Genomic DNA, 13,461 nt, shown 5'->3' with positions numbered 1-13,461 from the left:
CTCTTTTTGGTGTTGCTATTTTGAGCCGGAGCCATTTGGAGCCTTTATGGATTTCTGTAACCTGGAATAGAACCACAGAGTGGTTGGGTTGAAAGAGACCTTGAAGATCCCCCAGTTCCAACCCCTGCTGGGGGTTGATGCTATCCAGTAGTGCCCATACTGCCCTGGGCTCCTTCCAATCCAAAGTACAAGGTGGTGCTTGGGTTATATCCTGGTGGCACCCAAATGGTGCAGTGTTACAGCACCCAGCTGCTGCCATCAGGACTTCTTTTCCTCCCAGAATGGCAGCGCTGGTGCAGTGGGAGAACCTCATTGGGTTGGGGAGGCTCATGGGCATGGAGGCTCATAGAATCATTGGAAAAGATCACCAAGATCATCCAGTCCAACCATCAGCCCATCAAGTGGGGTTGCCCAGACTCGGTGCTGCAATGGACCAGGACTGTTGGCCAGTACAGACCGTATGGCAGTTGTTTCCCTTAAACTCTTTTCTGTAACTTTTAGCTTTTCCCTCTGATGCTTATTCCATGCTGCAGCCTTTTGGGTCTATTACAGCACAGTCCAGTGTCTTCAGACATGCAGTGTATGAAAAATAGGCACAGGTTTCATGGTGATGAATGGAGGCGCTTAAGATGACACTTGAAAGAAGCTGCAGTCTGAAGCAAGGAAAGGAAATAAATTCAACGTTTGTCTAATTTATGGGCTCCTATTTACCAAAGAACACATTAGATGCTGATAGATACTGTGTTATTCAGAACCACATTTCACTGTAGTAAATATTAAAGTGCTTCTTGCCCGGGCTTTATCTCAAGATGTTGGCAATACCCACGTTGTGCATCTCAGCCCCACACGGGCTTCCTTTGGACAGCAAGATGCATTTCCATCAGGAGCTCAAATGCTTCTGGAGCAAAGTACCAAACAAATAATGAGCTGTGGGCGCTGGTTGTCAGCAGTCTGAGAAGGCAGGTGGTTTCTGGACAGGCATTGAAGGTTCTTTCAGCAAAGTAAGGTGACACAAACTTAAAAGAAGCAGCAGAGGACGCCCTGCGTGGTGCAGGGTGAGCCGTGATTCCTGCTTGTTGGCAGCCCAGTGGGTTTTGTTCAGTTGTGCATGTAGTACAACCACTTCACTTGGATGTAATTGATGTTTTCAGCTGCAAAAAAAAAAATTAGAGCCAGGAGAGATGTGGCAGACAGTGCTTCAGCTTGGGGTTGAGAATATTTCTCAGACTCTACCAAAGCTTGCACAGTATTTCATTGATGCTGTTACACTGCCATGAAAATGTGATGCTGCCAGATTTGATGCTGTCCCACTCTGATACCCATAAGGATAAGGGTTTAAGTTATGATAAGATATTATCAGAAGTTCTGGGTGTTTCCAGCCTAAGTTCTACATAATGCCTCATTGGAAATGAATACAAACCAAGCATTTGTCAGTGTTTTAATTTTACTGGCTGTGTGTTTTGCAAGGGCTGAAGTCAGTTCAAGGGCTAAAACAGTTCATCCAAAATGCGTGCACACGTCCTCACCCTACATTTCTGAGCCTCTTCAGCCTCTTTTTCAAAGTTCTTTCCATTGATTTCTGCCCCAAGTGTTGAAGCTGCAATGCTGCCTCCCTTCTCCCTGCTTCCCCTTCTCTTGTGACCTGGTGCTTCATTGCATTTTGTTCAGTCCTTAGCTATCAGCTCAGCTTCTGAGAGCAAGGATTTGTTCTGCAGAATGGAGCTGGTGGAGGCTGCAGCTGTGGCTCAGCAGAGCCTTACATCACTTGGAGCTCTGCATGGAGCTTGCTGGCTTGCTCTGCTGTGACCCAGGGGGCTGACAGGGCTGCAAGACTTGGCAGACAAGTGAGCACATCTCCGCTGGGGCCGTGTTGAGCCTTCTTCAGGGCTGTGCCTATTCATGTCCAAGTTTAGGACAGCCTTTGTCTCTATGGGATGCAGCAATTGGCAATGCATCCATCCTCACCTCTGGAAAGAAATGGGGATTTAAGTCTGTTTGCCCCCCACGTAAACTGTGTCCCACAGCTTAATTAGGGACATCTTTTCATTAGCTCCTGAGGCCATTTGGTACCTGGTGACCATCTGGCTCACATCTGCATGGGCTCCATGCTGCTTTCAGGAAAGCACTGCCATACATCCCCACTCACTCACCCATCCCATAGGCACAGAGCTGCAGCTTACCAACCCCCAGTCTGAGCTCCGTGTTTTAAAACCAAAGCAGTCACCTGCTGTCTGCGTGGCCACTTCCCGAAAGTTTCCCCTTAAGAAATCATCTCAGCAATAGAGTGTGAAGGAGCAGCAGCTGTCTCTGCCAGCACAAAGTGCTTCCATCCGTTTCTTTTTTGGGTATATATGTATCATCTCCCAGTTACAGACCTTCCAGGCAGAACGAGCCGTATGAGTTGATCCTTCTGTTCCCAGGTTGGCACCGGGTTGGTGTGGAGTTCCTGCTTTTTTTAGGCCTGCGTTCCCTAGATAGCTTGCACTGAGTGGAAAGAACGGCAGATACCTTCTCCCTCCACCCCCAAACGTTCCTGCAAAGGTTTCCAGACTGGTTTAGTTTTAGTTATTCACTTGATAATAATCCAAAGGTGGAACGAATGCAGAGCCAAGAGCTGAGCATGGCAGCAGCAGAAACCATGCAGCAGTCCCTGTGCCTGCCCAGAGATCCAATGTCTTTGGAATCCTTAGCATTGCAAGGAGGGGACAACATGGAATCATAGAATGGTTGAGTTGGAAGGGACCTTAATGATCAGCTGGTTCCAACCCCCCACCATGGGCTGTTCTGGGATGCAGAGCTGAGGAATGTCCCCAGCTGCCCTGCCTCTGGCAGCCCATAGAAACAAATGACGGTGTTAATTTCATCATGGAAACAAACTCCAGCTATGGCCAAGTCATTAGATAAAAACAAAACATAGCAGGCTGCTTTTTTGGTGCTTCGTGCCTCTTTTAAACAGAGATGAAAAGATTCCGGATGCAATGAAGCCATTTGTAGCTCTCTTTCATTACCTTCAGAGGAATTAATTAACCCACAAACGCTTCTGATTTTCCCTTGATTGCCAAAGGGATGCACTTGAATTTCTCCTCCCTCCTCCTGCTAGGCTCTGAGGAGCTTTTCAAAAGATGAGCTTGCATGCAGAAGTGGGGAAATGAGCCCAGCCAGCTTCTGCATTTCTGGCTGCTGGTGCTGCAGTGTGTGTGGCAGGTCAGGAGTGCTTCCTGTGGTACACAGGGCCTTACCTGTCCCTGCACACTGGGCTGGGCTGTGCTCATAAACTTCATTTCTGGCAGGGTGGGCTTTGCTTACTGAGTTCTTGGACAAACAAGGGGTATTCCTGGGTGCTTTCTACCAGGACTGCTAGGGGCTGGAGCCCAAGTCATGGAATCATAGAATGACCTGGGTTGAAAAAGTCCTGAAAGATCATCTGGTTCCAACCCCCTGCTGTGTGCAGGTCGCCAACCAGCAGCCCAGGCTGCCCAGAGCCACATCCAGCCTGGCCTTGAATGCCTGCAGGGATGGGGCATCACAGCCTCCTTGGGCAACCTGTGCCAGTGCCTCACCACCCTCTGGGTGAAAAACTTCCTCCTAATATCCAACCTAAACCTCCCCTGTCTCACTTTAAAACCATTCCCCCTTGTCCTATCACCATCCACCCCCACAAACAGCCGTTCCCCCTCCTGTTTATACTCTCCATTCAAGTACTGGAAGGCCACAACAAGGTCTCCCTGGAGCCTTCTCTTCTCCTTTGTCCACCCACTTCTATGATATTTTTAGTGGAAAGGACCCCATTCTCCTTCAGTTTAGCCTTTGTTACAGAGCAAATGAAGCAGCTGCAAGGAATGTCCGTACTAGCTTCAATTCTTTTTCCCTCTTGCAACGAAAAGATGCCCAACAAACAGCGATCAGGCCAGTAGTTACGCGCAGTTGGCATTAACACACAGTTCTGTCCCGGCGTTTGTTTGCAGTGCGCTTTGCACCCTACCGACCTCCAGACATCTCCCTGAAGCCGCTGCTCTTCGAGGTCCCCAGCATCACCACCGAATCCGTCTTCGTGGGCCGGGACTGGGTGTTCCACGAGATCGATGCTCAGCTGCAGAGCTCCAACGCCAGCGTGAACCGCGGTGTGGTGATCGTGGGGAACATCGGCTTTGGGAAGACTGCCATCATCTCCAGGCTGGTTGCACTCAGCTGCCACGGCACTCGCATGAGGCAGATCGCATCCGACAGCCCGCACGCCTCACCCAAACGTAAGTGTGGCATTGTGCAGCTCTTCAAAGCCTGCAGCCCTAACCAAACCCTGACCCGAAACTAAGCTAACCATCACCTATCCAGAGCCTAACTTAATCTAACCCAATGTAACCTAAACTGCCCCACCTAGCCCTAACCCTAACCAAACCCTACCCTAACCCTAAGGAGTCCCTAACCCTAACACAGCCCTAACCTAACCCTAACCTAACCTAACCCTAATCCTAACAACCTACCCTAATCCTAACCTAACCTAACCCTAACCCTAGCCTAATCCTAACCGTAACTAAGTCCTAACCTAACCCTAACCCTAACTAAACCCTAACCCTAACCCTAACCCTAACCAAATCCTAACCTAACTAATACTAACCTAACCTTCTAACCTAACCCTAACCCAACCTTAACCTTAACCCTAACCCTAACCCTTGTCTTTTTACTTCTGCAGTGTTCTTAGGGAAAAAGATCCCGTTCTCCTTCAGTTTAGTCTTTGTTGCAGAGCAAAGGAAGCAGCTGCCAGGAATGTTTGTGCTATTTGTGATGCAAATGTACTCTGTGAAGGGTCATTATAGCTGTCTCTTTATTCCCTGCCTTAGAAGGATCACAGATTTACTCCCATCAGAAAGACTCCAATGCTTCTTGCAGGTACTCTATGATTACAAATCCTCTCTGAGGATTTTCTTCAGGACCAGGCTGGATGAGGCCATGGGCAGCCTGCTCCAGTCCCAGCACTGGAGGTTGGTGGCCCTGCTGTGGCAGGGTTTGGAACCCAGTGATCTTTGGGGTTCCTTCCAACCTAAGCCATTATGTCATTTTGTTGCCCTCCTCCTTTCCCATACAGACTCAGTGTGTGATGCTGTAGAACCCCATGTGGGTTTGGCAGCCAGGACTGCTCTGCCTCCCAATCCCATCCAGTTTGCAGGTGGAGATGGCAGCATTTTCCAACCACTCTGCTCCTAGTAAGTAAGACAGGACTAAAAATACCAGGTTCTATACCTAAGGACATCTTCAAGGATCTAGGCCAGTGTATCTCAGAGACACTGTGGTTAAATCTGTTTACTGGAATCCAGTGCTCTGAGCCATGGAGAGATATCTGAGATGTCACCGCTCGGTGCTGTGTTGAGGAGTGCCACTTGTCAGCACTAACCCAGCAATGCAAGGTGAAAGGCAGGCCTGGTTTCTATATTTTAGCTGTAACTCTGCAGAGCCTCCCCAGTCTGCTGGGAAGGATTGTGGGATTTAAAAGATTACTGCACTGAACAGCACCCCTCATGCACCCTTCATGCACAAAGGGCAGAGATCCTCGCTCACCCAGTGCAGCCCTTGAGTTCACACTCAGGTGTGCCGTGAGGTTACAGCTGAGTGATTCCTCGGTGTCAGTCACTGAGGTGAGGACTTTAGAATCAGTTTTATTTTCTGAAGCCTCCACAAAAGCATTGAGTGTAGCTCTAGAAGATAAGAGCTGCTGTAGTGATTTCACAGGCTGAAAGAAGTCTGTAACGCTCTGTAATGTCTGTGTTGAGCAATAAAACGGTAACTGGCTGCCCTGACCGTACTGCAGCACTTGTGTTGTCAGCATTAGCAAACTGGAATAAATGCAGCCTCATACCATTAATTCCTGGCTCAGAAAAGCAGTGCAGGTGAAGGTAGCGTTGCATGCTCAAAATTGACATTGTGCGTCTTTGCTTCCATAGGCAGCAGCTGTCCTCCTTCGTTGTTTGCCATTAAGTGGGTCATTGTTTCCATTATGATTTCAGGTTGAGCTCAAGGATGCATTGCAGCAATCTATCCAGGCCAGTCCTCTGCCAGTGCAGTCTGTGCTTCAGATTGCTGCTTTTAAAGCATTCCTGTAACTGATAAATCAGTAATTAGGCATCACCAAGTTCTGCATGTCTTAATGTCATTCAGTAATACTCTGAGTACCTATGAGTGTGACGATTAGTAGTTTGGGGATGTTAACCACAAAGGCCAGGTGAGTGAACTGTTCTGCTTTTAAAGCTTTCTGCTTTTCTAAAATGCAAGAGAAATGGCTGAAATGCAATAAGAAGCAGATCACATCTGGCAGAGGTGATCCCAATGTAATTCATTATTTACTTACAAGACTTGTCCAGAACGTGGTGCTGCTCTTGCTTCTCTCCCTCTGATAGCACTGGTGGCCTTCAGAAGAAACATTGGCTCTAGCACACTGTTGATATATGCTATAAAATTGGCACATCATTCAGAGCAATTTTCTGTCTCCATTCAAGGAAAACCCAGAACTAAATGAGTGAGTGATGGTTCCTAACAAAGGAAGACCTGTTAGCCAAAGTGCAGAGCATGGAGAGCTCTGAGATAGCCCAAACTCAAAGGTAGAGCATACTTCCATGAGTGTTCTGTTCACTCATTGTGATTTAAATCAATGAAGTTACACTGGAGAAGATGAGGACAATGAGCTTAAAGCTTTATCTTAGACATTCCCATCCAGCTCCCAAAAGAAAGGTCCCCAGGAGCTCCGTGCTGCCTGGAGGTGTCACCTTCCCCCACTGCCCATAGCGCTGAGCAGAGCATTGGTGGAAGGTGCCACTGCCAGGAACAGACTGCTGGGAAGTACCAGCGTGACGGCTGTTGGCTGTGCTCATCCCTCAGCAGTTCCAAACCTCTTTCTTTGAGACAGACGTGGATGCAAACAGAGAGCTGCCCTTAACCCAACCGCCTTCCGCTCACTCCTCCATCGCCAGTGGGAGCTGCCCGGGGACCCCCGAGATGCGCCGGCGCCAGGAGGAGGCCATGAGGCGGCTCGCTTCCCAGGTATGGCAACATTTGGGATGGCTGCAGGCCTTGGGAAACTCTCTGTTGTCATGGGGATCTCTGGGAAGCTCTTCTGTCCTGCACCGCTTTGGCAGCTGGGAAAAGGGCGCATCCTGGGGGAGCAGAGAGGAAGAACTGGAAGGAGTTTTATTACCCTCAGAAAGTTTCTTCTGTAGGAGGGAATTCCCATTACGTCGAGTGCACTCACTTCTAAGCGTGAGACTTGATCTTTTCCAGCCACCATTACAGTGGCAGATGTGTTACAGGATGGCACAGCTGCCAGAGTGACCATTGCTTTTCCTCAGCAGTGGAAAGCAGATTGCTTCCCTTTGAAAGGGGTGGGTTTCAAACAGCAGTAAAGGAGCAGGCTGCATGGGGTGCACGTGGATGGTGCAGAACAGATCCTTTTGTGAGCACTACACAAATGCCTTGGTGTTCTGATAAGCGCAGGCTGTACGTAGTGGTGTTTGTTGGTGTGGGTGAGCTGTGCAGCTCGCGTTTCGTTGTGATCCTGGGATTTAGCCCTATTTTGTGATGGTGGGAAGGTGCCGTTGTGTTGCTGTGAAATCCAAAGGGCCTGCTCCTCCCCCAGGGTTTGGAGGATGTGAGCAGTGATGCTTTCCTGTTGCCTGTTCCCCTTTGGAGAGGAAAATACCAAGCAAAGTCTTTGTTCTCTGTCACCACCGGGACGTGTTTTGCTTGGCTTTCAGAGCCAGATACTGTCTTGTGCTGTCTGCTTTCCGCTGCACCCAGATGGCAAAGGCAGAGAGCGTGCAATTACTGTGTAAATAAATACTGGGACTTGATATTCTCCTCTTCCACATGGAGCTCTTGAAAGGAATGCAGCGGGCAGCTCTGCTTTCATTCAGAGCGCGTTAGTCATCGTGCTTCTTGTCAATCTTCACCATTACAGGCTGCCAGAAGGCAGCAATGCGTGCTATCTCTGCCTCAAGCACCTAATCTGTCCAGACTTTCTTCCCCTGAGTGCTTCAGTAATCCTGCTGGATACATAACTGATAAATGGGTACAGTTTTAGCTTCGGTTTCGCACTGAAGAAGGTGAGGGACGTGGTTTTTTCAAGCTGTGTGTCATAGCTGGAGCACAAAAGATGCACTGAAGCTTTTTTGCATCTCTGGTCGCTGGTTATGAGAATAAGAAATAATCTTCACAGCCAAAATGTAAAGTTAAAATAGCTTGGCTGCACACCCCTTTAGGAGGGGGTTTTAAAGCCCCATTCATCCCATAGCCAAAGGTTGGGGAGATGTGCCACCTCCGGTGCTCACTGCAGAACTGCAGCGTTTTGCTGCAATTCTTCATCTCCCAGTCAGCCTCCAATGCTGCAAACGCAGACAGATTCCAGAAGTAAATGTCACTGCTTCCTTCCAACGTGAGGCCACCCTGAGCAGGTGGATGCCAGGGGTGAGGAGCTGACCTGGAGCTTCTGGGAATGGCTTCTGCTGCTCAGGTGGCTGACACAGCACACAGGAACTTGGGGAAGCTTCGTAGTTCCACACAGGAGGTTGGGGTCCATTCCCAGTGCTGCTGTGAGCCTCGGGCTCCTTGGAGATCAGCATCTCCTCAGCCTGCTCTGCTTCCCTGTTACTGATAGAAAAGTGATCCGTGCAGCCAACCATCTTTGGGTGTCTGATGTTGGGAAGGGTATATGATGAGTGATTGGTTGTCTTCCAGGTCGTGCTTCAGCAGCGCAGAGCCATCGAGTGGCTTTGGTTGGAAGGGACCTTGCAGGTCATTGGGCTCCAACCCCACACAGGCTTGTATGGAGTCACTGCAGTTCAGCATGGGTTCAAATCCTGATTCAAAGCATGGCATCCTGTCACAAACAGAGTTGTACTGAAAATATAGCAGGCTTTGAGGTTTGGTTTCTCTCACCTTGCATGTTTCAGTTCCGTACCAAAAGCAGTTCTGGTTTTATTGCATCAGAGCAGTCCAGCATGTCACAGACACAGCCTGATGGATCATCAAGCCTCAGGAAAGGAAGTAAAGGCAAATGAAATGGGTCAGGGGATGGTCAAAGGATGGCTGGAGGTTGTGATGCATTCCTGTAACATCCAGGGCAGAGCTCAGCACCACTGCTGGATGCATGCTGTCAGCAGCAGATAAATGGGTTTGCTCAGAAGGAGCAGTGCTGTATGATGTCCTCCCAGGTAAAACAAACACTGCCTGTTCCTCCACAGCTGCACAGGTTTTGAAGTCTCTGAGTGACACCGGGAGAAAAAGGATTACTGACCCGGCAACGTAATTGAAAATCCATTAAAATAACAGTTCTGAGCTCTTTGTTCTGTGTGTGATCCCCTCGGTCGGAAACTCGGTCATACGTGTCTAAGTTGCCATTGAGAAATCACAAATGTGTTGGTTGCTCGAGGCTTTGAAGGTGCTGGAGTCTGAAATAGAGCAAATGGCCCTAATGGTCTCCGTCAGCAGTTGTGGTTAAAGGCATCTGAGGGTCTGAGGCCACGTGCTCCTACAGGGCAGGAAAACACTCACACTGCTGAGTTCAACTCTGTGCCCAGAGAGAAAGAATCTGAGAAAGAAAAGGAGAAATGCTTTGGTTCAGGAGGAAGGGAGAGCAAAGCATGTTCCTGCATCAGGAGCTGAGGAATGAAATACGGATTCCTGGCAGCCTGCTTAAAGCTCTTGTTCCACTGGCTGAAGAAGAAAGGGTGACCCTTAGGTTGGGCTGTTGGAAGAACAGTCCTTGCACACACGTTCTGTAGTTGCTGCTGTAATGGAACAGGTTGGAATTGAAGGGAGAAAGAAAGTGGTGACAGTGATGGACAGCTGCAGTCAGGAGTCTGTTAGGAGATGCGAATCATATGTGAGGAGATAGATAACAGCGTGTGCATGTTCTGCTTTCCAGGCTGTGCAGTGGTCATCATGTCAGAGCAATGCAGGTGGGCATGAAAGAGGATCACTGATATTTTGGGAGGCTGAAGGAGCAGCACGCTGGTGGGAAGTGCCCACTCCCTTCCTTCTGAAAATGTCACCTACCCCAAACTGAGGAGCTGTGTGCTTCTGATGGCAGGAATGACAGGAGAACAGTTGCTTCTCCTCCTCTGGATGCTCAGGGTGGGACTTGGCTGTCTGTTCTTCATGCAGTGAGTTCCTTGGGCTGAGGTTTGCTCATCGCTCTCGTTGTTGGAGATGAGCAAATGATTAATGTGAAAATGAAGTGCCTGCAGCCCACCAGCAGGAGCACTGCTAAGGCTCCTCTCTTCCTCTTTGCCACGCTGGAAAAGAGCATTGGTTTGCTTTATCCTCAGGTTTGGTGTTCACCAGCAAACGGAGCAAAATGCTTAGGAATGAACTGATGTACAAAAAAGTACTGGGTGCTTTCCACCCTGCAATGGGAAACAAGCCAACCCCGACTCATTTAAGGGTCTTTTGAAGTTCTTGCCAATGGTTCCTAGGAGGAAAAAAGCCATCATGAAGAGGGGGCCAAGTCCTGTCCCCCCCAGCCCTGCTGGTTGCTGTTGGATTCGTGGTATCACTGCCCTCCCTTGGACCAGGAATGGGTTCTGTTGTGTGAGCAGCACTTGTGGTAGGAAGGGTCGGATGCGCTCTGGGGGCATCTAATGAAAGAAAACAAGGAGCTTAAAACTGAGATTGCTCTGTTCCTTTTGTCGTTTCTCTCCCTACCCCTCCATCCTCCTGAGATGCTGTAAGTGGAAGTGGTGTGATGGCCACCCTGAGGGATCAGTGCAGAAAATGCTGGAAGTGCAGCGATGCTCCGTGTAAGCACTGCAGCCCGGTGCTGGTGGGACTCACAGGGAGTGCTGGGGGAAAGGCAAAGCTCCAAGTCCTGCTGCCAACCCCAGGCTGCATTGGAGGCTGCGGTTGGGTGCTGCTGTTTGGAGAGGGATGGAGTAATGCACCAGGAAACACAGCACTGAGAGCAGCACAGCTCACCTAGCAATATTAAATGTATGGCAATGTTCCTTAGCAGTGATTTCTGTCAATTTCCCAATATATTTTTTAAAGGCAGCATTAGTCCTTTCGCTGGGAACTTTGCTGGCACAGAGCCCTTTTTCCCCTCCAGCCCCAGAGGAGCGGAGGCAGCAGGGCCACAGACGTCCCCCAGCCGTGAGGAGGTGCAGCCTGCTGGGCAGCTCCTGCCTGCAAAGTCCCTCTTCCATCTCCACTCCATCCCTGCCCTCTGCAGCAGTCTGTAGCTTAAAGAGGGAGGACAGCAGGGTTTGTCTTGCCAGATCTGGCAGACTCAGAAGCCACAAGCAAAGCTACTTGACTTGCAGCACCCACCCTGACACTTGCACGTGAAACATGAGCATTCTTGGCTGCGTGCTTGGTTGGCCTTTTGTTCAAATATATTTATGCACGCGTTATGGAAATAAGTTCACGGGGCTGCTGGATGCATTTGAAAGCAGCCCTCTGCCGTGGAGCAGCTGCCAGATCTCAGCAGTGCCAGGAAGGCTGCCCAGCCTGGGCTCATCCTGCAGGAGATGCACAGCAGTGTTCTGATGAGCTGAGCACAGCAGAGCAGAGCTCTGTGTTGTTCTTAAACTCATCTGGGTTCCTCAGTGCCTTGGTGTAGGGAACCTGCTTTGGCAGGGGGGTTGGACTCGATGATCTCTGGAAGTCCCTTCCAACCCCTACAATTCTGTCATTCTGTGTGCTTGTAAACGTATTGTCTGATTGCACAGAGCAACTGCAAGGTTGCTCCAATATTTGAAAGGTCCTTCCAGTGTTAGAAAGTAGCATACAAACAGGAGGGGAAACAACTGTTTACTGAGGGTGGATGGTGATAGGACAAGAGGGAATGGTTTTAAAGTGAGACAGGGGAGGTTTAGGTTGGATATTAGGAGGAAGTTTTTGAGCCAGAGGGTGGTGAGGCACTGGCACAGGTTGCCCAAGGAGGCTGTGGATGCCCCATCCCTGCAGGCATTCAAGGCCAGGCTGGATGTGGCTCTGGGCAGCCTGGGCTGCTGGTTGGTGACCTGCACACAGCAGGGGGTTGGAACCAGATGAGCGCTGTGTTCCTTTTCAACCCAGCCCATTCTGTGATTCTATAATTCTATGAAATTGCAAGGCTTTTAAATCCAAGATGTGCTCCACACCTCTGCTGTTTTGTACCTTTTTCTTCCTATTTTTTTACTCTCCTCCATTGCAATACGTTCAAATTTCACTTCCTCTGAGTGGGTGGGTGAGTGGTGTGGCTCAGTCAGTGTGGCGCAGCTTCCTCACCCCCAGATGTTCCTGGGTTACATTCAGCTGGTGCTTCAGCTCAGCAGAAAGAGCCCAGCGATGTCTGAGCAGCACAGAGCCACATCCCACTGACCTCTGCATCTCAGCAAGGGCTGACAGCCACAGCACAACGGGTTCAACTCAGGTGGGGAGAAGTGGGGCCGTGTCCCCTCTGGTTAGGATCACTTCCCCACTATCCCTGAAGGTGTTGTCCTTCATTCACACAGGATTGTTGATGGCTTCAGTACACGGTTTAAATAACCACTGAAAGCCATCTTTGCTGGGTTTCTGGCTGCTGGCTGGCTGCTTGTGGATGCAGCACTTAAACAGATGAGCCTGAAAGGCAGCACAGCACTAATGGATTATCCCATACACAGAGCTGGGGAGCTGCTTTTTCATTGCGTAGCTCACTCTGCTGCCTTCCTTCCCCACCCTTCCAGCCGTAAGGCAGAGCATCACTACCATTGCTGTGGGCTATGGAAAGAAAGGAGCCCTCCCACCTCGTGTGGAGGTGGAAGGATTAGTTTCTCTGAGCCCTGTGACATTAATGAGCTTCAGAGGGCATTTGCTGGCAAACTCAGCTATCTAAAAATAATGAGCATTCCTCATAAAGTGGGTCACCCCATCCACACACACCGGTCATGTGCAGTGAATAAAACACAGCCGTGCTGATCTCTATTTATATGATGACAGCCAACGTTCTGAGTGGCAGGCGGCCTTTTGGCAGGTGGAAGCACATTGACTCGAAGCTGTTTTGTACGGGTCAAAAGGAGATCAGTCTTATTAGGGGCAGAAATATGGCTAGAATGCAGTGCTGAAGCGGTTGGTTGGGAGCAGGGGAGCATTGGGGGGGGTTGCTGTGGGTGCAGGGTAGTGGGGTTTGTCCTTCCAGGCTGGTGGGGCTGGAGGAGGATGGAGGAACCATCAGGAGGGAGCTGAGACAGGGCAAGCAGAGCGTGATGGCAAAGGAATGCTTCTGAAAGGGAGGATATTGCTTGTCACAAATAGTGCCAGAGAACTCCTTTGAACTGGCCTGTCCTATTAAGTAAAAATAACTTGTTTCCCCTGAGCCATCTCAGCCCCTTTCTCCTTTGATGCATACTGTCCTCCCAGCTCCATATTCCTGCTCCTGGCCTATCCCCCCAAGCTCTCCTCTTTTCCCCCCCAGCTCACTCTCTTTGCTCCTTTGTGCTTTATGGGCGATGCACAATC

The 13,461-nt window shown here is 49.7% G+C and overlaps 1 protein-coding gene across 3 annotated transcripts in view; it reads left to right on the top strand.

Annotated features, from left to right (window-relative positions):
* TANC2 (tetratricopeptide repeat, ankyrin repeat and coiled-coil containing 2) overlaps positions 1–13,461 on the top strand; it is a gene marked incomplete at both ends in the record, with an annotated part of 120,677 nt that overhangs the window by 65,432 nt on the left and 41,784 nt on the right. For all 3 annotated transcript variants that reach the window (XM_079547130.1, XM_079547129.1, XM_079547128.1), the window contains 2 exons: positions 3,966–4,247; positions 6,896–7,029. In XM_079547130.1, coding sequence (XP_079403256.1) covers positions 3,966–4,247; positions 6,896–7,029 — 416 coding nt within the window. The remainder of the gene's footprint in view (positions 1–3,965; positions 4,248–6,895; positions 7,030–13,461) is intronic.

The sequence above is a fragment of the Tetrao urogallus genome, assembly GCF_951394365.1.
Source record: "Tetrao urogallus genome assembly, chromosome: 26".
NCBI classification, from domain to species: domain Eukaryota; kingdom Metazoa; phylum Chordata; class Aves; order Galliformes; family Phasianidae; genus Tetrao; species Tetrao urogallus.
Note: the sequence above shows the minus strand (reverse complement) of the source record. Positions and strands in the feature narration are given on the sequence as shown.